Source organism: Neovison vison, chromosome 5, assembly GCF_020171115.1.
Source record: "Neovison vison isolate M4711 chromosome 5, ASM_NN_V1, whole genome shotgun sequence".
In the NCBI taxonomy this organism is placed as follows: domain Eukaryota; kingdom Metazoa; phylum Chordata; class Mammalia; order Carnivora; family Mustelidae; genus Neogale; species Neogale vison.
Genome location: NC_058095.1, coordinates 67,441,479 through 67,466,851, shown reverse-complemented (window position 1 = coordinate 67,466,851; position 25,373 = coordinate 67,441,479). Strand labels below are relative to the sequence as shown.

Here is a 25,373-nt window from a genome sequence, read left to right as displayed (position 1 = left end):
CAGGCAGAGAGAGAGAGGAGGAAACAGGCTCCCTGCTGAGCAGAGAGCCCGATGCGGGACTCGATCCCAGGACCCTGAGATCATGACCTGAGCCGAAGGCAGCGGCTTAACCCACTGAGCCACCCAGGCGCCCTAACTTCTAACTGGACCCCGATGGCGGTTGACAGCGTTGATGAGCAAAAAGTATGTCCAATGTACACCGCACGCATGCACGCGCGCGCGCGCGCACACACACACACACACACACCCTCCCCCCAGTTTCCCCCGCCAAAGCCACTGTCTCGTCTCAAATGGCGACCAGGAGGCCCTATTATGGCTCCTCCTAGGCGGCCCAGTCAGAGGTAAGTTCTCCAGTCAGAGGTAAGTTCTCTTCCAACGACCTCTACTGATCTGGGGATGGGGGGAGTTTGGTAACTAGGGATAATACAGTCTTTCCCCTCTTGACCCTCCAACCAACACCGCACGCGACTTAACCTTCAGGTTTCTACTCATCGAAAAACCTTCGTTTTTAGCCTGTTGCCTCCCGCCGACAGATTCCAGTCAGCTACGGCCCACTTCCCGCCTCCGAAAAAGCGCGAGAAGTCGAGCTTTACGCAGACGCGCCACCACCCGCGCCTCCAATTGCGCAGGCGCAGAGGTTAGCTGCAGAGGTCATTAATGCAAATGGTGTCGTCTGGCCGGTGGGCGATGAGAAGGACACATGCTCGCTATCTTGGGAAGGAGAACGTTAACGCACGTCCCACTCACAACTGCGAGGTACGTAGCACAGGAATGGCTGTAGGGACAAACCTGTTTCTGCTCACTGGTGAGGTTTACCGAGGACTGGTGGCCCAACACACCCTCCCCACCCCCACCACGCGCATGTATATTTTAGGTACTAGACATCAATTTGTAAGATGCTGGGAGTTCACGTAGAAGAGAGTAACTCAAAGGCCACAGGCCTCAAAACCAGGTCATAGGGTTTGTTTCAACTCCCTTGGTCATAGCTGGGAATTAAAGTCGCTTGGCAGCCAGTGGGAGAGCTGAGGCTGGGTTAAGAAGAGGGCCCTGCACATCCAAGTGGAGTCAATAAGGCTGGGCCTGTGCTGTGCAAGCTCGGTGGAGAACAAGCACTTGAGACTGGGGAGAGGAAACGGGATGGTGCAGTGAGGGGCTCTGACCCTCACACGATAGACGGTCACTGCCTGGCCTCTGGTCTTGGGCAAGTTATTGACCTCCTCTAAACCTAGGTTTAGCTTCCCAATATAACTATTTAATTAACTGTCCTCAAAGTATTAAAATAGAGAATGAACAGTCCTGGCACACAGTAAATGCTCAATAAATGTTAGCTTTTATTTGGTAACAGTTGCTATTTACTGAATGTTTACTTAGGCCAGAAATAGTAATCCTAGCTCCACTTGGAGTCCAAGACATGTTTTGTTGTTAGTATAACTTCTGACCATTTGAAGACTGGGATAGGTGAACAGAAATGTGCAAGAGGGTCTAGAGATGGAGGGAAGGTTATTTGTACAGCCTAGGACTATGAAACCATGTGACATGTACAGTTGACCCTTGAACAGCACAGGTTTGAACCATGCAGGTCTAGTTACACATGGATTTTTTTTAAAGATTTTATTTTTTTATTTATTTGACAGAAACACAGCAAGAGAGGGAACACAAGCAGAGGGAGTGGGAGAGAGAGAAGCAGGCTTCCCACCAAGCAGGGAGCCTGATGTGGGGCTTGATCCCAAGAGCCTGGGATCATGACCTGAGCTGAAGGGAGACACCCAAGGACTGAGCTACACAGGAGCCCCTATATATGGATTTTTTTAGAGTATGATACTGTACATGTATTTTCTCTGCCATGATTTTCTTAATAACATTTTCTTTTCTTGAGCTTACTTTACTGTAAGGAGACATTATATGATACATACACAAAATACGTGTTAATTGTCTCTTGGTAAGGCTTCTAGTCAGCAGTAGTCTATTAGTAATTTAAGTTGTTGGGGAATCAGAAGTTATACAAGGATTTTCAACTGCTTGGAGGTCAACACCCCTAACCCCTGTGTTGTTGGAGGGCCAACTCTTGTAAGATTAAGTCAGAATAAATAAAATCATTAAAAAAAAAAGATTAAGTCAGAAGAAGAATGAGGGGCACCTAGGTGGCTCAGTCGATTAAGGCACAGACTCTTGATTTCAGCTCTTGTCATGATCTCAGGGTTATGAGATAGAGCCCTACATCAGGCTCCCCACTAGGTGTGGAACCTGCATATGAGTCTTTCTCTCCTTCTCTCTCTGCCCCTCTCCCTCCTTTAAAAAAAAAAGAATAAGTATGAATGCCTAACTAAGGAATAACTTTGAAGGAATAGTGTCTTCATTTATCTGAAAAAGAGATTTCATACAATAAAATGTCTGAAAAGATTTGTGAGTTGTCATGGTTCCAAAAAAGAGACCTTTAAAAATGACTAAAAGCTTTGGGGAAACTGATTTTTACCTTACACACACACACATACATACACACACACACACACACACCCCACACACACCCCAAAAATGGATTTCTCATTAAAAACAAATACTTTAAACCCACTATGAGTAACATGTGTGTTACGTCTGTCAGGACTACTGACATGGTCAATGTGGAATCTTTACTAGCAGTGTATAAATTACCTGTTTTATACTGATCTTGTTTTGGTTACATTGATTTGTTTTCATCTGGAAAGTTGGTCAGAATCTTGACAGCAAGAGGGCCACAAAGAAAGGAAAAAAAATTTAGTAGTGAGAGTAGTTTGATTAATTATGTGACTGCTGGACAACTGCATTATGAATGACATACCTTCCTTATATGTAATATTGGAGAGAAGACCCTCCTTGTCCTCCAGTCATACTATTTTGTAAACAACAACTTAAATGCGTCTCCTGCAAAATTTTTGCATGCATTTATTGGATGACCAAGACTATGAAAAATTTATTCTCACTTTGTTTTATACTACATTATTTCACTAATAAATCAGGTACCATCACCCCTACAAAACACTTGTAGTGCTGGAAATTACTAGGCTTATTCTTTTAAATACTTCTGAACATTAAATATTTGACCTAATAGTGAGATGGTGATAACTAAAAAGGGTTCCACTTTGTATACCTTCAGTTCTTTGAATTTTCAAAAAAGAATTAGACTAATAAAAATTTTTAGGTATTGTAGAGCTCAAAAATTTGGTGTGCTTTGGGAAACAGGGAGTTAAAAATCTTTCGGAAGTTAACTTAGTATAAGAGTATGAAAAGCCTCTGTTGCTCTAGTTCTAAAGAAATGCTCTCCTTTTTTTCTAATAAAGCTTTCTGCAGAAGACGAACTGTACACAATAAACAAGGTAAGTATAGGACAGAATTGCTGTAATTCTTTAACTCTCAGAAAAGTTATTCATTTTGACATGTAAGGGAAACTTCATTTGTGAATGTTAAATGTGCTTCAAAGTGTTGATTTGTTAAAATTCCATAAAACAAGCCTCGAAATGCAAGTCATTTTTGCCAGCTACGAGTAAATAACGAGGGCAGCATTTCCAAAGAGACTAGGGCAAAGGACAGAACTAACCACAATCAGCAGAAAAGAAATAAAACATAACCAAGTGTTAATAATTCACCATAGTTACAACTCTTAAATCAAAAGTAAACAATACAACTATCATTTGTTAACATTTAGGCTTGTTTTCAGAATCTCTACACTGAAGTGTTCTGTGTAAGTTGATTGGATAGAAAATTAAAGGCTACAGAGGCATTTTCTTAGGGTAGAATGGTAATTTTAATGTGTAAATTTGGATTTCATTATTTTGCTTTCTCTAGCTCTGTATTACAATTTTTTAAAGGAAGAACATAGGTATTCATTTATTAAATATTATGAAACAGTCACATTTTATATTCTCCAACATGTGTTTTGTTTATATGCTTGTTGTTTCCTGAGCACACTGTAGTAAATGCTTATGTGAATTCCAAAAGAACAAAATTAGAACTTTGGGAAAGTCCAAAAATAACAGGAAGCACCCTGTTCCATAAAAAAACACTGGGCTTACAATCCGAAAACTTGGGTCCCAGCTCAATTTTCTCCTGGTAGCTGAGGGACTTTTCCTTTAACACTGCAATGGGAATGTCAATACCTAATCCACCCTTTCTTAAAAAGTGAATATATGAATAAACTGAGATAACATGTGGGAAATTTAATTATAAATCAAACTTTTCCTTGCTTGTAATGAATTTCTCTTGTTGTACCCCTATCAAACAATGTGGCATTACTAGTACATAATATTTCCAGTACTTGAACGTATTTGCCTTTCTGGATGATTGAACATGAAATCAAATCCGATTTGGTTCAGAGTCATTTTTCCAAAGGAATGTAATCATCTTAGTATTCTGGATAGTTTCCCCTAATAAGGCCGCCTATTGAGTAACACATTCCAATGAAAAGTCTGTGCTGCCAGTAAGTTAGACTATGTATTACAATAAACTCCTAATTTAGTTAGTATATATAGCATGCCACCAAGACATTTTCAAGCATTACAAAGACTTGAAAATTACCTCCAGTTGCTTTTCCTTTAGAATTACGGCAAAAAATGAGGATGATTCCTAAAGAAATTGATGGAATTATCAAAAGCTCAATCAGAAAGAAATAAAAGCATCCTTCAAAGTAACTTTTTAAGTCCCAGGGATCATTTATTTGGTTCTTATGTCTCTGACCATGAAAAAGCTACTGAAAGAAACAATGCTATTTCAGTAGAGGAGAAGGTCTCTTAGGAGCTGTCTGTCTTTGGCTGTTTTTGGAAGTGAGATTCAAATGTCCTCCAATGATGAAATGGATTTGAACTTATTTCAGAGTAGAAATGTTTTCAAATGTGAGTGGAAACATAAATGTCAAATAATAGCATGCATATTATGAGCCACTTCTTTTTTTATATATTTTTAAATTCTTCATATTTTTAAGGATTAGAAAAATATAAACTATTATTACTATCACAAGTAATTGTAGAAGTACCAATAGGTGACCTTCTAGCTGAAAGAAAAACGGAATTTTTGTATTAGTATGAGATGCTAATTTATTATTGCATTTAGATTGACTGACCATGTGAGGGAGTCAGAAGTTAAACAGTTGTGTCTAGTTAATCTCTGCATATTTTAATCCAAATATGGTAAAGGGAAGGGCTAAAGAAGGGAGTGTCCCTATAATAAACAGGGCTCTGAACTTGTAACAGAATATTAAATTATACTCCACTCACGAGAACTCTGCACTTTGCACTTTGGTTAAAGTCTCGTTTAAATTTAAATTTCTAAACTTTTCTTAAGAAATTAAGTTTTATTTGATCTCCTCTTTTCTGAATTGCAGAAATCAGATAAAACTACTTGATAAAAATGACTTCTTGTCATGTTACTAAAGATCCTATAAAAAAGGTTGCTATCTTTGGAGGAACTCATGGGAATGAGTTAACAGGAGTATTTCTAGTCAAGCACTGGCTGGAGAATGGCACTGAGATTCAGAGAACAGGGCTGGAAGTAAAACCATTTATTACCAATCCAAGAGCAGTGAAGAAGTGTACCAGATATATTAACTGTGACCTGAATCGAGTTTTTGACCCTGAAAATCTTGGGTAAGACTGTGTTTTGTGTTGTCTGCATGGGTACATGTATGGGGGGGGTGTGAAAAGTGGTACATGTGAGAGAATATATATGTGTACCACATGATATACAAATCCGTACATATAATTGCTGTTATGAATAAGATCACTTTCACTTTTAATCATACTATACTATGAATTTCTCCGTGACCTTAACTGGGCATTCACATGCTCTCTTATAAACTTTTGAAAGCATCAGGTTGTTCTTAACTGATTTTCTTTTTAAATGCATTCTGTAAAGACTGAGACAAAAAATGACAGTGGTTTTTATTTTTAAGCCATATCTTTAAAGAAACAGATTTAATGGTCTTAAAATTTATTAGGGTTTGGCCACTACACTTGCATACATATATGTTAGTTTTCTAGGTGGTTTGCCACTATGTCTTTATACCACTATGTTTATGGTAGTACATAAAGTTCTAGTCAAGAATATTGTAACATTTCAATTAATATTTAATGAAAAATGTGAATAAATGCCCGTCATCAAAAAAAAAATATCAGGCCACCCTGTGAAATGAGGAGTAGATGTACTGGCTTCAGTGGTGGATCACTGAGAGTTAAAGATACTTCACCTGCATGTTCTGAATTTAAATTGCAACTGGCTTATAATACATTGCACACAATATACAATAATAATACTCTAGGTATTAGTTATGATACATAATATAAATAATAAGTATTTTGCCTTTGTTTACAACTTTGTAGGTCCTAGTGTATATATAGATATATAAGCCTCTTAGTATATTTGCTTCTTATCACTTTCTGTTATTTACCTAAAAATATTATTAAACACCTACTCTTTATTGGGGCACTGTGCCAGGTACCGTGGGAGTACAAAACTATGTACAAAATGGTTTTTGCCAACATCAAGTAGGAAGACTATTAAGATAGAAGACATGCAGAGGAACAACAAATACAGCACTGATTTATGTACACATTTTCTTATAAAGACTAAATTCAGTTTAGAGTTTCTTAAATATAATCTCACAGCCAATCAAAAGATGGTTATGACTTTTAGCTCAAGTATTCCTCACTTTATGAAATAGATATTTTCTTTTTTTAAAGGTTTTTTTAAAATTTATTTGACAAAGAGCACAAGTAGGCAGAGCAGCAGGGAGAGGGAGAAGCATGCTCTCTGCTGAACAAGGAACCCAATGTGGGGCTCGATCCCAGGACCCTGGGATCATGATCTGAGCCAAAGGCAGCTGCTGCATCAACTGAGCCACCCAGGAGCCCCAAGCAATAGATATTTTCTAGGGAAAATTATAATTAGTTATGTTCTGTGAATCAAATAATATTTTTTACTGGCATATATTTTAATTTCAGGAATACTTTATCTTCGTGACTGAGCAACTTCTCAAATAAGTCTGAAATGAACAGAGGTGAGTCTTCTTATTATGACCACTTGATAGTGTACATTTTCAATGAGAGCAGTCTTTTAAATTAAATTCATTTCCTAGTTCTTATACTTGAATACTCTTCAGAGGCTAGACAGTTCTCTGTCAGGGTAGTTATAAAACTTATAGATAAGCTAATTACGTTCTCCAGTCTTCCCTCTCCCAAATCTGTTCCTTTTCCTGTATTTACCCTCTCATTGATGTCACGAGTCCCCACCAAATCTCCTATGGAAATCAACTTGGAACCTTCCCTGTTCCTCAAGCCCCATGTCTAGTAAGTCACTAAATCTTCCCACTTATTCAAGTATTGAATATTATGCAAATCCAATCTTCCTCTGCATTCTCAATCCCTTAGTTTATTTCTTCTGTGGACAGTTAAAGTCGCCTCCTAAAGAATCTCAGCATCTAGCCCTACTCCAGTCCTTCCTGCTATTCACTCATAGGGATCAACCTGACCGGCAAATCTTTTTTGTTTTTTTAAAGATTTTATTTATTTATTTGACAGACAGAGATCACAAGTAGGCAGAGAGGCAGGCAGAGAGAGAGAGGAGGAAGCAGGCTCCCCGCTGAGCATAGAGCCTGATGTGGGGCTCGATCCTAGGACCCTGGGATCATGACCTGAGCTGAAGGCAGAGGCTTTAACCCACTGAGCCACCCAGGTGCCCCCCGACTGGCAAATCTTATCATGTCTGTCCTCAGCTGAAAATTCTTCAAAAATCTCCTATCCAGCACAGATTTAAGTAACTTAGTATTGTTGCTGTGCCTTTTTGGAGTTTGCCCTTGCGTATTGTTTGAGCTTCATCCCTTGGGACTCCTCCTATGAGACCTGGACCCCAGGCGTGAAAACGCAGTGTCCATTGTCTTTTAAGACTCCAGTCCTCAGCTCTGAGCAACTGGGTGGAAAGTGATGCCAATTATTCACCTGAGGGAGAATTAGAAGCAAATCAGTTGGGGGTGGAGGAAACTCGCAGTGTTGTTCTCTGAATTAACTTTTAAAACACATATCTGGGTGGCTTAATTGTTGGGTGACTGACTCTTGATTGAAGCTTAGGTCATGATCTTAGCGTTCTGGGATAAATCCCCACGTCGGGCTCCATGCTCAGAGGAAAGTCTGCTTGAGATTCTCTTTTTTCCCTCTTCCTCTGCTCCTCTGCCCTAAAATAAATAAATAAATCGTAAAAAAAAATAAAATAAAATGCTTATCTATCCATCAGGAACTTTGTTTGGTTGCCTATAAAAACCTGAAAACAGTGGCTTAAATAAATGTTTTCTTTTTCACAAATAAGTGAAGAGGTTGGCAGTCCAGCAATGGTTGCAGTGGTTCAATAATATCATTAGTGTCACAGGTCTCTTCTGTCTTCCCACTGTACCATCCTTACTATGAAGCTTTTGTCCTTCGTGATTATATTTCAGCAGAAATTACCCAGGTTCAAACTGTAGGTCCCTTGATGATACCAACAAAAATAGTCAGGGAACAGAAATAGATGGAATTACAGAGAAGTGGTTGAATTAAACCATTTCTTAATGAGGAATAATAAACTTATCATCCTGTACAGTAAGAAAAAAAAAGTATCCTAAAGAGTAAGAGGAGATACTCATTTGAGAATTCAATAAAAACTCATCCCAGAAAAAAACATATATATGCATATACCTGCAAAATTTTGCATTTTCTTAGAGCTTAACAGACGTTGTAAAGCTTGCCGTAGACCACTAGTGGTTCCCTGATCTCTATCTCTAATTAGATAACATGATCACCTAAGTTTGACTATTTTCATGCACTAGAAAATCAGTGAGAGGAAGAAGAAATTAAATGTGTGTTTGATGGGGTAGCCCCATATAATAGCCCAGTGCACATAACTTTTTAAAAACTGTTGATTAAATTAATGAATAAATTTTGTTCAACATTGAAGTCAGATGGTAAATTCTATTTGAAAGGTCTTTTCTGGGATCAGCCACATAAGTGAACTATTATTTGTGAGCAGACCAGTGTACCATTACATAAAATCAAATGGAGAAAAAAAAGGAATTTTTTTATTTATGAAGTTTTCAGATAAGTTCCACTTCCCTTACAGATTTTTTCATATTAAAGGTTTGGCAACTGTTTCCTTATACACTATGTTCTTATTAGATATTTATGTTATCTTGGCCACAGATGATGTTAATCTTGTTCTTTCTGCTAATAACAGCAAAACAATGTCAAAGGATTTGCCATATGAAGTGAGAAGGGCTCAAGAAATAAAACATTTGTTTGGCCCAAAAGACAATGAAGATTCCTATGACATTATTTTTGACCTTCACAACACTACTTCTAACATGGGATGCACTCTTATTCTTGAAGATTCCAGAAATGACTTTTTAATTCAGATGTTTCATCATATTAAGGTAATGTCAATGTTATTAATTTATATGTTAGTATAGTTCCTGTACTTTTACACCAATTGTAGGTATAAGAAAACCAGAAAAGGATCAGGAGATGAGGGAGTGTCCAAGAGAGATGAGGGAATGAGAAGGACACTAGAATAGAGACAGTGTTGACAAGCAGGACAAAAGGTGAGGAAATGAGTAAAATAATAAATACAGTGAATAAAATAATGAGACCGTTGTAGATACTTGTGTCTATAAAATTATAAATCTTTTATCCAGACAGCCACCAAGTCATGGGCTATTTGGTAAAATTAATACCAACGTTTACATTGGTGTGGTCGAAGTAGTTCAATTCTAGTTTTAGGAAGCTCAAGAAATAGTCATTTAATGTTGACTAAAGGTCAGTGTTAAAAGGATGGCTCTTTTTATTTCTGCCTTTGTCTGCATTTGATTCAGATACCCCTGCACACATCTCTTCTTCTAGTACTTGATAAAGTTAATCATTTTTTTTGTCGACCCTGTAGCCCTTTCAGTTAATAATTCTTTTATTCCTTTAATAAAACCTATCTTTCTTAACTCGTTTTACTATAACTTGACCTAGTTATTAGTTTAATAACCAGGAAAAGTCGATGCCAGATCTTGAGGAAGAAAATTACCAGTTTACAAGGCAAGTAGCACCATTGAACCTTTCATATGGTCCTCAGTCTACCCTATCCTTGCTGTCCCATAGCAGTTCATTCTCACAGACCAAGAGTGCTCTGGGATTCAGTGTTCTTTAGGGAATCTACTCAGAGATCCCTATCCCAAATCTCACAGTCTTACTTAAAGTTAATCATTTTAAGGCTCAGAAATTTACAGGATGAAAAATTCAGCAATCGTGCCTATAGCTAGAGAATTGCTAAACCACAGCAACACCACAAATAATAAACTCTATGTTTATTTCTGTGTAATGGGTACTCTTCCTTCCAGAGTGCTAGTATGATCTAGTGAAAGAGTTTGACCCACAGAGCCAGGAGAACCTAGGTTTATAAGTGTCTTTTTCTTCTTCTTCTTCTTTTTTTTTTTTTTTTTTTTTTGACAGATAGCGATCACAAGCAGGCAGAGAGGCAGGCAGAGAGAGAGAGAAGACAGCAGGCTCTCTGCTCAGCAGAGCGCCCAATGTGGGGCTCAATCCCAGGACCCTGGGATCATGACCAGAGCCAAAGGCAGAGGCTTTAACCCACTGAGCCACCCAGGCGCCCCAGAACCTAGGTTTATAATCCTTGCTTTCTTACTCACTAACCTTGGACAAGATACCCCACTCCCAAAACTGTGCTTTCCTTGTTGTATAAAATGGGCATAACAGCACCACTTACCCATATGGCTGTTAAAGCCTTTAATGAGAAGTATTTAAGTATTTAAAGCATTTACCCTCAAACCTAGCATACAGTAAAGAATAATTATTTTCATGTCCCTTGAGTTTTTGATAATAAGTAGATAGTAGTTCTGGTTGGAGATCATATTGGAGCAATTCTTTGTTGCTTATTGAAGGGAGAGTCGAATGCTCCGGTTGTCAAGTGTAGAAGCAGCATGGCTGACATTGTCATCAAAACCTGGAGGAATTTCTTGAATTCTCACTCAGATAAGTGGAGGTGGGGGAAGTCACCCAACATCTACACAGACCTGGACTATAGGGGTGGAAACAGAATTCATTATGTGACCAATACAAAGCTAAATAGTAACTGTAGCCAATGGTTTATCGATCTTATTGATTCTTTCAAAAAACCAGCTTCTGGTTTCATTGATACGTTCTACTGTATCTCTGCTTTCTACCTCATTGATCTCAGCTCTAATCTTGATTATTTCCCTTCTTATGTGTGGAGTTGGTTTGATTTGTTGTTGATTCTCCAGTTCTTTAAGGTGTAGAGACAGCTGCTGGTGTGTTCTGGATTTTTCAATTTTTTTGAGGGAGACTTGGATGGCTGTGTATTTCCCCCTTAGGACCACCTTTGCTGTATCCCATAGGTTTTGGACCAAAGTGTCTTCATTCTCATGGGTTTCCATGAATTGTTTCAGTTCTTCTTTGATCTCCTGGTTGATCCAAGCATTCTTAAGCAAGGTGGTCTTTAGCTTCCAGGTGTTTGAGTTCCTTCTGAACTTTTCCTTGTGATTGAGCTCAAGTTTCAAAGCATTGTAATCTGAGAATGTGCAGGGAATAATCTCAGTCTTTTGGTATTGGTTGACCATTGGCCACACTAATCCAAAAGAAAAGAGAGAAATCCCAAATTCATAAAATTGTGAATGAAAAGGGAGAGATCACAACTAACACCAAGGAAGTAGAAGCAATCATCAGACGTTATTATCAACAGTTATATGCCAATAAGCTAAGCAACCTAGATGAAATGGATGCATTCCTGGAAAACTATAAACTCCCAAAATTGAACCAGGAAGAAATTGACAACCTGAATAGACTGATATCTAGTAACGAGATTGAAGCAGTCATCAAAAACCTCCCAAAACACAAGAGCCCAGGACCTGACGGATTCCATGGGGAATTCTACCAAACTTTCAAGAAGAAATAACACCTATTCTCCTGAAGCTGTTTCAAAAAATTGAAGCAGAAGGAAAATTTCCAGACTCTTTCTATGAAGCTAGCATTACCTTGATCCCCAATCTAGGCAAAGACCCTACAAAAAGGAGAATTTCAGACCAATATCACTGAAGAATATGGATGCTAAGATTCTCAACAAGATCCTAGCAAACAGGATCCAACAGCACATTAAAAAGATTATCCACCATGACCAGGTGGGATTCATTCCTGGGCTACAAGGATGGTTCAACATTCCCAAATCAATCAATGTGATAGAACAAATTAATAAGAGAGGAGAAAAGAACCACATGGTCCTCTCAATTGATGCAGAAAAAGCATTTGACAAAATCCAGCATCCATTCCTGATTAAAACGCTTCAAAGTTTAGAGATAAAGGGAACATTCCGGAACTTCATAAAATCTATCTATGAAAGAGTCATAGCAAATATCATCCTCAATGGGAAAAAGCTTGCAGCCTTCCCGTTGAGATCAGGAACACGACAAGGACGCCCACTCTCACCATCTTGTTCAACATAGTATTAGAAGTCCCAGCAACAGCAATCAGACAGCAAAGAGAAATAAAAGGTATCCAAATTGGCAAGGAAGAAATTAAACTCTCTCTCTTCGACGATGACATGATTCTGTATATGGAAAACCCAAAAGACTCCACCCCCAAACTACTAGAACTCATACAACAATTCAGCAACATGGCAGGATACAAAATCAATGTACAGAAATTAGTGGCTTTCTTATACACTAACAATGAAAATACAGAAAGGGAAATTTAAAGAATCGATTCCATTTACTATAGCACCAAGATCCATAAGATACCTGGGACTAAACCTAACCAAAGAGGTAAAGGAGTACTCGAGGAACTACAGAACACTCATGAAAGAAATTGAAGAAGACACCAAAAGATGGAAGACCATTCCATGCTCTTGGATCGGAAGAATAAACATTGTTAAAATGTCTATAGTGCCTAGAGCAATCTATACTTTTAATGCCATTCCAATCAAAATTCCACCAGTATTTTTCAAAGAGCTGGAGCAAATAATCCAAAAATTTGTATGGAATCAGAAGAGACCCCGGATCGCTAAGGAAATGTTGAAAAACAAAAATAAAACTGGGGGCATCATGTTACCTGATTTCAAGCTTTACTACAAAGCTGTGATCACCAAGACAGCATGGTACTGGCACAAAAACAGACACATAGACCAGTGGAACAGAATAGAGAGCCCAGATATGGACCCTCAACTCTATGGTCAAATAATCTTCAACAAAACAGGAAAAAGTATACAGTGAAAAAAAAAGACAGTCTTTTCAATAAATGGTGCTGGGAAAACTGGACAGCTATATGTAGAAGAATGAAACTCGACCATTCTCTTACACCATACACAAAGATAAACTCAAAATGGATAAAAGACCTCAACATGAGACAGGAATCCATCAGAATCCTAGAGGAGAATAAGGGCAGTAACCTCTTCGATATCAGCCACAGCAACCTCTTTCAAGATATGTCTCCAAAGGCAAAGGAAACAAAAGTGAAAATGAACTTTTGGGACTTCATCAAAATCTAAAGTTTCTGCACAGCAAAGGAAACAGTCAACCAAACAAAGAGGCAACCCACAGAATGGGAGAAGATATTTGCAAATGACAGTACAGATAAAAGGTTGATATCCAGGATCTACAAAGAACTCCTCAAACTCAATGCACACAAAACAGACAATCGTATCAAAAAATGAGCAGAAGATATGAACAGACACTTCTCCAATGAAGACATACAAATGACTACCAGACACATGAAAAAATGTTCATCATCACTAGCCATCAGGGATATTCAAATTAAAACCACATTGAGATACCACCTTACACCACTTAGAATGGCCAAAATTAGCAAGACAGGAAACAACATGTGTTGGAGGGGATGTGGAGAAAGGAGAACCCTCTTACACTGTTGGTGGGAATGCAAGTTGGTGCAGCCTCTTTGGAGAACAGTGTGGAGATTCCTCAAGAAATTAAAAATAGAACTTCCCTATGACCCTGCAATTGCACTACTGGGTATTTACCCCAAAGATACAGATGTAGTGAAAAGAACCATTTGTATCCCAATGTTTATAGCAGCAATGGCCACGGTCGCCAGACTGTGGGAAGAACCAAGATGCCCTTCAACGGACGAATGGATAAGGAAGATGTAGTCCATATACACTATGGAGTATTATGCCTCCATCAGAAAGGATGAATACCCAACTTTTTAGCAACATGGACAGGACTGGAAGAGATTATGCTGAGTGAAATAAGTCAAGCAGAGAAAGTCAATTATCATATGGTTTCACTTATTTGTGGAGCATAACAAATAGCATGGAGGACAAGGGGAGTTAGAGAGGAGAAGGGAGTTGAGCGAAATTGAAAGGGGAGGTGAACCATGAGAGACTATGGACTCTGAAAAACAATCTGAGAGTTTTGAAGGGGTGGTGGGTGGGAGGTTGGGGGAACCAGATGGTGGGTTTTAGAGAGGGCACAGATTGCATGGAGCACTGGGTGTGGTGCAAAAACAATGAATACTGTTATGCTGAAAATAAAGTTTTAAAATTTTTTAAATAAATACATAAATATTAACTGTAACCAGCAGTGAAAACAGAAATAACCAAATCCATGCAGAAGGAAAAATTATTTCCTGTACTTCAATCACGGTCCTTGAGAATTGTTTAATGTATCTTCTACCCAGAAAGCTATGCAGGATTCAATTTTATATGTAATTCATTGGTGTGTTTTCAAGTTATAATAATAACACTGAATCTTAGAGTATTTCATAAAGCTGTCTTGCTAATCTTAGCTGATGTGGTAAAACATATTGAAGGCATTATTGACTCTCCAGTGGAAAAGAGAACAAAGCAAATGGTCTTTGCGTAATAAGAAAGATGTTTTAATTTCTTTTCAGACTTCTTTGGCTCCATTACCCTGCTACGTTTATCTTATTGAACATCCTTCCCTCAAGTATGCAACCACTCGTTCTATAGCCAAGTATCCTGTTGGTAAGTCATATTTTCCATTGTCACAACTGCCCAAAATGTATCCTAGGTGAAACTCTGAGAAAATTATTTTTTAAGAATATTTATACCTATCTTGCTAATTATTATGGCTTATAACTATGAATTAAAAAGCAAACTAACTCCAGACAGGCTCTAATGATAACAAATGTCTTCAATTTCATTAAGCAGCTTTCTGCATTCCAGGAGAGAAACAGTGAGCTGAAGGAACTTCAGTCTTTTATAATGAGCAGTAAACATGCCTATCTTTTGTCCCTAGAAAGAGATCATCCCCATTTTCCAGGACTGTTCACTATACAAACATTCTTAAAAAATAATATGGAACCAGGGCAGTCAGTGTCTTGCTGGGAAGACATGCAGAAACACAAAAGACCCATGAAAAATCTTGTGTCAACATTCTTTTTAGCACCTGCTTTGCATTCATGTCTCCCATAAACTGTTTGCTATCCATTCATTTGTTTGCCCTTAATGTTACTTGGCTGTGAATTCATCTTTGCCTTCTAGCAACTTCCAACATGGAGGTTTGCATACTCGGTCTCTTTTTTCTGTATTCCACTCTCTTCCTAAGTGACCTACTAACATAGTTGTTTGCAGATATACTACGATCATTAAAATTGCTATCACAACTTAAAATCCTTGTTTGTTAGATCTCAGATGGTTTTAACCAAGAGTAATTTAACTTAAAACAACTTGTTTTTAAGTTAAAAACTTAAAGTTTTTTAAGTTTAAAAACTTAAAGTTTTTTAAGTTAAAAACTTAACAATATGAGCAAATTTAAAGTCATCCTCATTATTTATTCAGTTGTTGATAATTTGGTGTAAAATCAGGGATCTCCTGGGGCAGGCTAAATATCCAAGTATAGGTAATTATTTGAAACGAACCAAATGCTTAACAATAAAGGATGGAGAGCCTATTTCTCTGGGACACCAAATAAATCAAAAGATTTCCACACTTTGAAAAAACAGTCTTGGTTTCTGATGTTTGTGGGCCAGTGCTGCTCTTAGCTAGAACAAATATCTACCAGTATGTTTGGTCCTAAAAAATAAAACCAAATCTTTCAAACATTTTAATATGACAGAGAATTGAGATCATCATAAATAGTTAGAAATACCCTGCAACTTTGCTATTTGGAATATTTTTATATCATCCACTCATTGGGGGAAAAAACACTTAAGATCAGAGGGAAAACTATCTGCAACTCAACATTTTATTTTATTTTTTTCTAAGATTTTATTTATTTGGGGGAAGATCGCAAGCAAGGGGAGAGAGAGAAGGAAAGGAGAAGCAGACTCCCCGCTGAGCTGGAAGCCAGATGTGGGAGCTTGATCCCAGAATCCTGGGTTGATGACTTGAGTTGAAGGCAGCCCCTTAACTAACTGAGCCACCCAGGTGCCCCTCAACATTTTATAATATATCTATAACTTTTGCTCATAGAAATTTGCTTTAGCTATTATTGACCTTCTACAAGGACTCCTTTTGCATTCTTTTGCCAAGGCACCTAAACAATGGCAGGATCATTCCAGATAAGCTTTATTCCAGAAAGAAGCAGTTTGCTTCAGCCAGCCTTAAGCTCATTCCTAGGATCTTCTTCATTTTCTGTCTGTATCTCTGTCTGTCTGTCATGTGTGCGTGGGCATGTGTGCATGCGCGCACACGCACAGAAGAGAGACTGAACAGAATTTTCTAACTGTCCCAGGTAGACCATGGCCTCATTAGGGACTCAGAAGATTTAATTTTATGACCATTACTTCTTCAGCTCCACTCAGGACTATGCCATGGCCGTTTTCTACAAATCTAAACATTCTTCTCTGACACAGGATCTTGTGTCAAGATTAATTGCTGGTTTAGAAAATAAGGCCGCCCTATTATCTTCCACTGAAAATCAGAAAGGGAAAAAACTGTCAATAACTAACTTCTGGGTCAAATACCCACTCCTAACCATCATATCTTCTCTCCACATAGGACTGCCCCACACCACACCTTCCATCTCCCCCTATCTTCCCCCAGAACAAGGAAATGTCGAATAATTTTTGGCTGCAAGAAGCTCAAATGGCTTAAGCAATAAGATAAATGTATTATTTTATGTAACAGGTCAACAGCATCATGAAGGGCTAGGTTCTTCTAGACTAGAAAGTCTACCATTGTTAGCATTTTTTTAGCAGCCCCATGGCCACAAGATGTCCACTGTAATTTTAAGCATCATATGCCAACAAGATAATATCTAGCGAGTGAAAGAAAATTCTTGGAATCTCCCCTGCAGACCTTCTATTATAACCACTTGATTCGAACTGGGTCACATATCCATTCTTAAATCAATCACTAGGGTAATGGGAGTACGCTAATGACATATTATTCCACATTTACACCTGAGCTGGAGAAAAGTTCCCTTAACTGGAAGATTGGACACCCAACCAAAATCAGGACTCTGTTAATGGAAGAAGGTAGAATGGCTTTTGGATGGGCAGCCAACAATGTCTTCAACAGCACAGATGTAGACATGTCCTTGAACATGTTTTCATACATCTGTACAAATCATTTATACACAAGATGCTTACCTTGGCCACACTTATACCACATACTTAAATATATGCCCAAACGTGTATACAAGAAAGCTAATATGTGCTTTTGGGTAAATTGGAAGGGGAGATGAACCAGGAGAGACTATGGACTCTGAAAAACAGTCTGAGGGGTTTGAAGTGGCGGGGGGGTGGGAGGTTGGGGTACCAGGTGGTGGGTATTATAGAGGGCACAGCTTGCATGGAGCACTGGGTGTGGTGAAAAAATAATGAATACTGTTTTTCTGAAAATAAATAAATTGGAAAAAAAAAAAGAAAGAAAGCTAAGCATAGGGGCGCCTGAGTGGCTCAGTGGGTTAAGCCTCTGCCTTCGACTCCGGTCATGATCTCAGAGTCCAGGGATAGAGCCCCACATCTGGTCTCTGCTCAGTGGGGAGCCTGCTTCCCCCTTTCTCTCTGCCTGTCTCTCTGCCTAATTGTGATCTCTCTCTTTCTCTCTCAAATAAATAAATAAAATCTTAAAAAATAAAAAAGAAAGAAAGAAAGCTAAGCAGTTGTTTGCAGATATACTACGGTCATTAAAATTGCTATCACAACTTAAAATCCTTTTTTGTTAGATCTCTGCCCATTGAGTAACCCCGTGCCTCTTTTTCGAGCCCCGCGTTGGTGGGTGCCATGGGCGGCTGCGGACTTCGCCTCCATTGGCGTGGCTTATGCGGCAGAGCTGGGCTTAGATCCTGCGGCCTGCGGGATGGACGTGCTCCAGAGTCTCCAGAGCCCACGCCTCCGAGACCGCGAGAGATGGGAAATGCGTGCGCCCGGTATGCTGATGGCTCTGCGCGGTGCTCCCTGATTCTGTGGAACTATCGTCCAAGGTGGGTGTCTAGCAGACCTTCCACTGCTCTCACTGGTATCGAGCTGCATCTCCAGCCCCCATTCAGCCAGGTATCCTGTGGGGTGCGACAGCCGCGTGAGCAGCAGGACACCCCCTCTCCACCACTGGGGGAGCTGAGGGAGGGCAGCCCCCCGGGGCTGGGGCTCGGGGTGGGCTGCGTCCAAGCTGGTCCTCTCTCTCTGGGACGCTTTGGGGATTCTTAGGGACTCTGGTGGCAGCACACTGGCATGGGTGGGTGGTCCTTCCTTCCCAGGTGCCCCTCAGACATGGCTTCTTGCTGTGCACTCTGCAGACTCTGATGGGATCCACCGCCACCCATCCCAGAGCTGGCCTCTGTCCAGCAGACGTTCCTGCTTACCCTTTGGTGGTCCCGGGAGGCTTGTGTGCTGTCAGTGGGGTGCACGTGCTGCACCCCACGTGGTCAAGGCCCGCTCAGTCCATGTCGGTCTGGAAGGCTGCCTTGGGCTTATGACCAGGGAGGAAACCTCTTTCCCTGGGAGGAGGAGAGGGAAGGCACCACAGAGCTCCGGACAGCCCCATGGGACCTCGTCTCACCATCCCAAGTCTCCCTGGGCAGACCTCCAGAGTGTGTGACTTTGGGGTCAACCCTGTGTAGAGCCTCCTGAGATGACCCAAGGCATCTCTGTAGTGTGTGGATACCGAGCGCCCTGTTCTCAGCCTGTGATGGGATGCAGCATCCCAGCATGGATTCCAGGGAGTCCCCCTCCACAAAGGCACACGCTGTTCCTCCTGCCCGACTGAGCACAGATCTCATCCCCTCCTGAGGCATTTAACTGCCCTGCGGTCTTTTTGGATGTGCAGAATGTGCCAGAAGTGACACTGTGTTGTTCAGGGCTGACCCCTGAGAGTCCATCCCATGCTCCCACTTCCCTGCAATCCTGCTGCCATGCTGCTGGGGGGAGAGGCCACCTGCAAAGAGAGGCCCCCGGGGAGGACAGACAGCAGGCCGTGCCTTCTCGATGTCTGCCCAGTGTGTAGGAGAGCTCCCGAACCCCGCCGGCCAGAGGAGGGCCGCTGTGCATGTGTCCCCGCCCCGTCAAGCCACACTCACGGGAGATGACCTGAGCCTGTGGTTCCTAGCCCCCAGATGCTGGAGCCACATTGGGCGACTGGAACTGGGAGCCACAGCAGGTTTTACAGGGAAGGTGTGCTGCCATCGACATGGGTTTGTGATAAGTCTCTGTACGTGACCTGGCAGGTTGATGGTGTGTCCTGAGGTGAGAGGCAGGGGAAGGGGTGCTGTGAGGGGAGACTGAAGGGGTCGTTGGGGAGCCCCCCTCTGCTGGGACACGGGCACCACCTAGATCCCGGTCTTCCACTCTCAGGCTGCAGTCTACTGGGGGGTGAGCGGTATTTCCCAGCCTCGCCACAGGCCTGCTGTCCCGCCTCTCTGCACACATTTCTGCGCCCGTTGCTGGTGTAGGGTTCAGGCAATGCCCTGCTCCCCATTCTCCCGTGGTGGAAGTCCAGGTCACCCAGATGGTGGAGACAGAGCCCTATGGGCACAGGTGGAGGCCAGCACACTGCCTGGGGACCCTGCAGCCACAGCCTAGGGATCCCAGGAAACCTGGGCGGACATTTGCTGGCTGCAGCGGGCCAGCAGTCCCACTCACCTTCAGCGGGGCCGTTAACCCCCTCTTGTGGAGGGAGGGGCATCAGACACTTGGGGACCAGCTATGGAACCATCCCGGAGGCACTGAGTTTTTCCACCCCTGGCTTGGCTTGTTTCTGCCATGAAAACGCTGTGTCCCAGATGGGACTTCCCCTCCCTGAATGCTGGGCCCTGTGGTGGGAGAGTGGCCGTGCTGTGGTTGCCTCGGGTGACAGTGATGGTACCACAGACTCTGAAATGGGGCTTGCTTGTTAGTGCAGCAGAGGCGGGTGGGGCCCACTGGCCGGAGGGCCAGGATGCAGGGCCGGATGCAGGGCCGGCCGAGATGGAGGGAGCTAGCTGTAAGGTAGAAGGAGGATGGAAGGTGGAATGAGGAGGGCTTGGTGGCCAAAAGGCTGCAGGGCTGGGAGGGAGCCGTCCGGGGAACCCCGGGAGCCCCTGCATTGGGTTGGGTCCCACCTCATGGGCAGCCGTCCATCAGGCAGGGCTGAGTAAAGGAGTCCCAGAGAAGCCAGAGGAGTCTGCATAGAGGGCAGCTGGTTGGGGGGGTTCTCGAGGCGGCTTGGCTTGGGCGATCCCCCAGCAGAGTGCACTGGAGTCCCGAGGGCTCAGCTCTGAGCTGGTTCAGCGCCATGTGCTTAGGAACTCACTCATTCATCGTTCCTTCAGCCAGCTACCATGTTGTGAGGTCCTGCTGTCTGCTGGGCATGTTCCTCTGCATGGGGCATAGAGGCATGGACAAGACAGATTGTAGCCAGCCCTCAGGAGTTGGAAGTCCAGTAAACAGGTGACCCTGGCCTCCTGCCCATGCCCTGTGTCCACAGGGGAGGTGGTCTCTCCAATCCTCTCTGCCAGGACGTCTGCCGGCACCTTCCTGGCACCACTCGCAGGCTTACCTGGTGGCTGCGTGCCACGTTTGGCCGACTGCTTGAACCTCTGTCCCCACTCCCACGTGCTCCTCTCTGTGTCAGCCTTTCTCATCCGTCCTGTGTGGACATGGACCCTCATGTGAGGATGGAGGTGTTCTCAGAGGAAATCTTCCATGTGAGGGATGGGGAGGTCCTGGCCCTTGGAAGCTGCTGCTTCCAACACTGGGGCCCCTGGTGACCTAGCACAGGTGTGACCTTGACAGCCCCAGCAGTGACGGTTCTATCTGCTGCCCCAAATCCAGTTCCAAAAATAACATGTGTTAGACTCTCACGGACTCCGTCTCTAACTTCTGTCTCCACAGCTCCTTCATGCTCACATTGACAGCATCTCCGTTCCCCAAGGTGGTTGGAAAAATGAGTCAGAGTCCACCATGTCTCCTTCTCAGGGCTGGTAAGTGCTGCAAAGCAGACATCCTGTTTTCATTTTTGTTGTTGAAGAATGTGTGCCAAATTTCCACAACAGGGGATTCTTGTTATTAGTGAGGAGCTTTTATTAGGAGGGCTTTTTCCTCACTAGCAGAGTGGGAACCAGTAAGAGTGTTTCTGGGGTTGGGCGAAGGCTGGTCAGACGAAGGTCAGGAGGTCTAGTGGACACTTGTCGTTGGAGGTTGTTGCTGGCCGAGCAGCACGAGGGGTTTGCCTTCAACCCGTCTCAGAGCCATGCTGAGGGGCATAGGCATCTTGGAGCCAAGAACACTGAGCCTCAGACCCGTGGCTGGCTTGGTCACCCTCCCTACACCCCGTCCTCTGCTTCAGTACGTCCAGGTGGGAGGGTGACATCTTCAGGCCTGTCGTAGATCCTTCCTCACACGCTTCCCGCCAGCCCTTCCCGGCCTCCGGCTAACAGCCCCAGCCAAGGGCCCTTTCCTGAACCCCCGAGGGCATCTTTCCTCCGGGAGGCCCCGTAGATCAGCACTGGTGGATGTTTTTATGGGTCATGTTCTGAACGTCACACCTGAGTTAAATCTGTGCTGATTCAATTAGAACACGCAAGCTGAGGGACTTCTTCATCGTTCCATGACTGGGTCCTGGGTGAGCGGCTTCTCTCTGGACACAGCTGTCCTCACTGCTGGGCTGCGAGCGAATGGCCAGGCCCTCTCTGCTCAGCCTGTGTGCCAAGCGGTCTTGCGGCAGGATGGCAGAACTGGAAGCCCATGGCCCTGCACACATGGGAAACTGGGGGCTGGGCAGCGGGGGTGGCACACTGCTCAGAGCCACACAGATAGGGTTCTGTCTGGGGTGGGGGGGATCAGCCGAAGGCCCGAGGGGCTTTAGAAGCTACACCTGAGGAGCTGGCGGGGGTTTGGGCCAGATGGGGTCCCGGCCTCCGGAAAATGCCACGTCCTGCTGCCCCCAACCTGGGAATGTGTGACATCCCCTTGCAGGAGGGGCTTCGTCGATGGGACTGATTCAAGGTTCTCACTGGGGGTGGGGTGATCCTGGATTGTTGGGACACACACCAGCTCCGTGCGAGGAGCCTCCTATGTGGGGGCAGGCGGGTCTGCATCAGACTAGGTGAGACAAGGGAGGCAGAGGTCTGTATGTGCACACGTGTGTATGTTGCTGTGTGTGTGCTTGTGTGTGGAAAAGACAGACCTGGAGCGAGGGAAGCAGGTGGAGGATCGCCGCCGCTGCTGGAGGTGGAGGAGGGCCCTGGGGGCAAGGGCATAGGTGTGTCTGGACTCCTCGGAGACAAGAGAACACACTTGCCTGGGGAGCACGGCCCCGAATTTAGACCTCGTGACTCCAGAGCTGCAAGAGAGCGTGTGGTGACTTTTCCCGGTGGCCGCGGGAAACCGGTTAGAGGCATGACAGCCTGCCTCTAGTTCAAGAGGGAGACGGGCTGTGAGCAGTGCGTCTCGTCTTGGTGCTGACCGTGACCTCGGGGTGACGGGGATGGCAGTGGCCTGGAATCTTCAGGCGGCATGTGCACAGTGCTTTTCTTGGCACCCAGAAGACAGGATTATACAGTTTTAGATAATCGAATCAATCAATAGGTTAAAGAACAAAAACAGCTAAAGAAAAAAAAAAAAGTCAAGTGTATGTTTTGGCCCAAGATGGAACTTGTAAAGTCTCCAAGCAAAAGTTTTCATTCAGACGCCACCATCCACTCTGAGTGTTCAGAAATACCTTTCCACCGTGCGGTCCCAGTTTCAGTCTCCTGGAATGAAGAGCAGACAACAGACTTAAACGGATGCCTGCCTTCCTTTACTGGCGGACCATCACGGGCTAGCCTGACAGGGTTCTCCACTGCGTGGACAGTTTCCGTGAGCCCGGGGGAATGGTTCTTGGGGGCTACCTGCTCCTGGACCCCCCCAAAGCCCTTCTGTGCTGGTCACCCACCGGCCTCCAGCGCTGGAGGCCAAGCTCTGGGAGGCTCGCCCCAGCCCGTACATGTCATGCACTCCAGGGTTCCTGGTGGAGGTGGGGGTGCGTCAGCTGTGCTCAGGGAGGGGTTGTCCCATGGTTTGACCAGGGGGTGTGACTGGCCACCAAGGACCTACTTCCCTGAGAAAGGAGGGTCCTCCATTGGGGCAAAGATTGTCCGTGATCTTCTCTGCTCATCCAGGTGCTGAGGTCCTGCATCTCAGAGAGAAGCATGGAAGGATCTAGGGCGGGTGGCGCACCCACCGCGTGAGCTCCTGCAGGGGCCTAATGGCACGTGTTTCTGCAGTTCAGGATTTGCACCTGCTGCAGGCCATGCCTGGGGCTTGACAAAGCCACCGGCCTCAGGGAACTCTTTGTTTTGAGAAAAAAAGTTGATCTTTGCATGGTTGGGGCTGCAGGCCCAGCTCAGACGGGTGTGGAGGATCACAGGCAAGGTAGCGTCGCCATGGACGCGGGAAGGGAGCATCGCCATGGATGCGGGGGTCTCTCAGAGGAGCTGTGTCTCCCACTCATGCAGGAGAACCAGGGAGGGGCAGGACACTGTGACATTCCGGTGGCTTTGGGGCCATGAGCTGGGGCGCTCCTTTGGGCCTTTCTTGCCGTGTGGATTGAGAATCCCTGGGGATGAGAACTCTGTCTTTTGCTCCTTCTTGCCCCTTGGTCCTGAAGGGATGACCATCAGGCCGACAGGACCAGCACCAAGAATGTAGTCTTCCTTTCCGTCCTGCTTCCCCAGGGCTGGGCCCAGGTCCTCATGTCCAGGGAAGGAGCTTGCCCTGGCCTGGGGCTCCTGGGTCGGTCCTGGGGATGGCGTGCATGGTGTTGGGGGAAAGGCCTGGCAGCATCTGATTCCTTCCTCCCTCCCTCCGTGCTCGAGGGCTGCATCCCGACCACAAGCCTGGGAAGCTGTTCAGATGGTTTGGATGTGGAGACCGTGGCTTCCTTGGAAGGAAGGGCCGCATCCTCGACCCAGTGAGGCCATGTTCTCTCTGACCTCTGCGCCATCTTGCCCGGACCTGAGCATGCTCCCAGGATCCAGGAGGTGTCCATGGCCCGGTCACTCTGTCTGTGCCTTGATGAGCTCCTGCTTTGAGGGCTGCAGAAGGATCCGGCCAAGAAGAGAACATCCCCGTCAGAAGGACAGCTGCCCCCGGTCTCCCGCCTCCTGGGCCTTCCTGGTTGTCTGTCCTTTCTTCTGCAGGAGGAGCTCAGAGCCAGCAAGTCATCAGCTCAGGGCACCGGCTCAGGTCCCAAGAAGGTGGTGTTTCTATGAAGCGTGGGACTGTCCTGGCCCCTGTCACATGCAGGGCAAATTCTAGATCCCTCGTCCTGGCGGTGAAGATGCCTTTCTTCCAGGGCTGGGCTCTTCTGGATATGCCTCATCCCTGTGTCCTGGGTGCCGCATAGAGGGCTGGTCAGGCGCTCTAGTGCTGTGCAGTTTGGAACCAACCTTGTGTGCGCTGCTTGGAACAGCCTACCTATTCCCGGCCAGAGCCAACCCCTGCTCCTCCAGGCAGGGCCAGCCCATCTCAGCACCACGTCGCACAGCGCTTTGCTCGACCCAAGTGCGAACACATCGCGTTCCTGTGGTTTGCCTTGCGGCCCATTCCTCACTGGTCAGACCCTTCTCTGAGGATGGGGAGCGTGTCACGTCTGATTCTCGCATGCTCCGTCCTGGCACAGGAACATTCACGGTATCCCTGGGAAGAATGGCTAGCACTCGGCACCTGCTGGAGGGTTTGAGAGCATGTCTGTGAGGAGCTGCCCTCTCCCAGCCAAGCTCAGGACCAGAAGGGGGCCAGAGGGGTGGGGGATGGGGAGCCTCGGACATTGCTGACGGTGGCCTGGTGAGGAGCTCCCGACTTACCAGAATCACAAGGCCTTGTGAGTCCCTAGCTCTGGTCCACACCAGACCTTGAGACCACCCCACCCAAAAGGAAATCTTTTCTCGGTTGGTCAAGTCCCTGCTGACAGAGTCCACAGCGTGGAGAGGATCA

The 25,373-nt window shown here is 44.4% G+C and overlaps 1 protein-coding gene across 1 annotated transcript; it reads left to right on the top strand.

Annotated features, from left to right (window-relative positions):
- Positions 1-3,277: 3,277 nt before the first annotated feature.
- On the top strand, positions 3,278-18,384 carry LOC122907379 (aspartoacylase-like). The gene is made up of 5 exons (XM_044250269.1): positions 3,278-3,350; positions 5,351-5,612; positions 9,223-9,418; positions 14,907-15,000; positions 18,188-18,384. Exons 2-5 carry the CDS (start codon positions 5,377-5,379, stop codon positions 18,382-18,384), a joined length of 723 nt encoding a protein of 240 aa, XP_044106204.1. The 5' UTR covers positions 3,278-3,350; positions 5,351-5,376.
- The last annotated feature ends 6,989 nt before the right edge of the window (positions 18,385-25,373 follow it).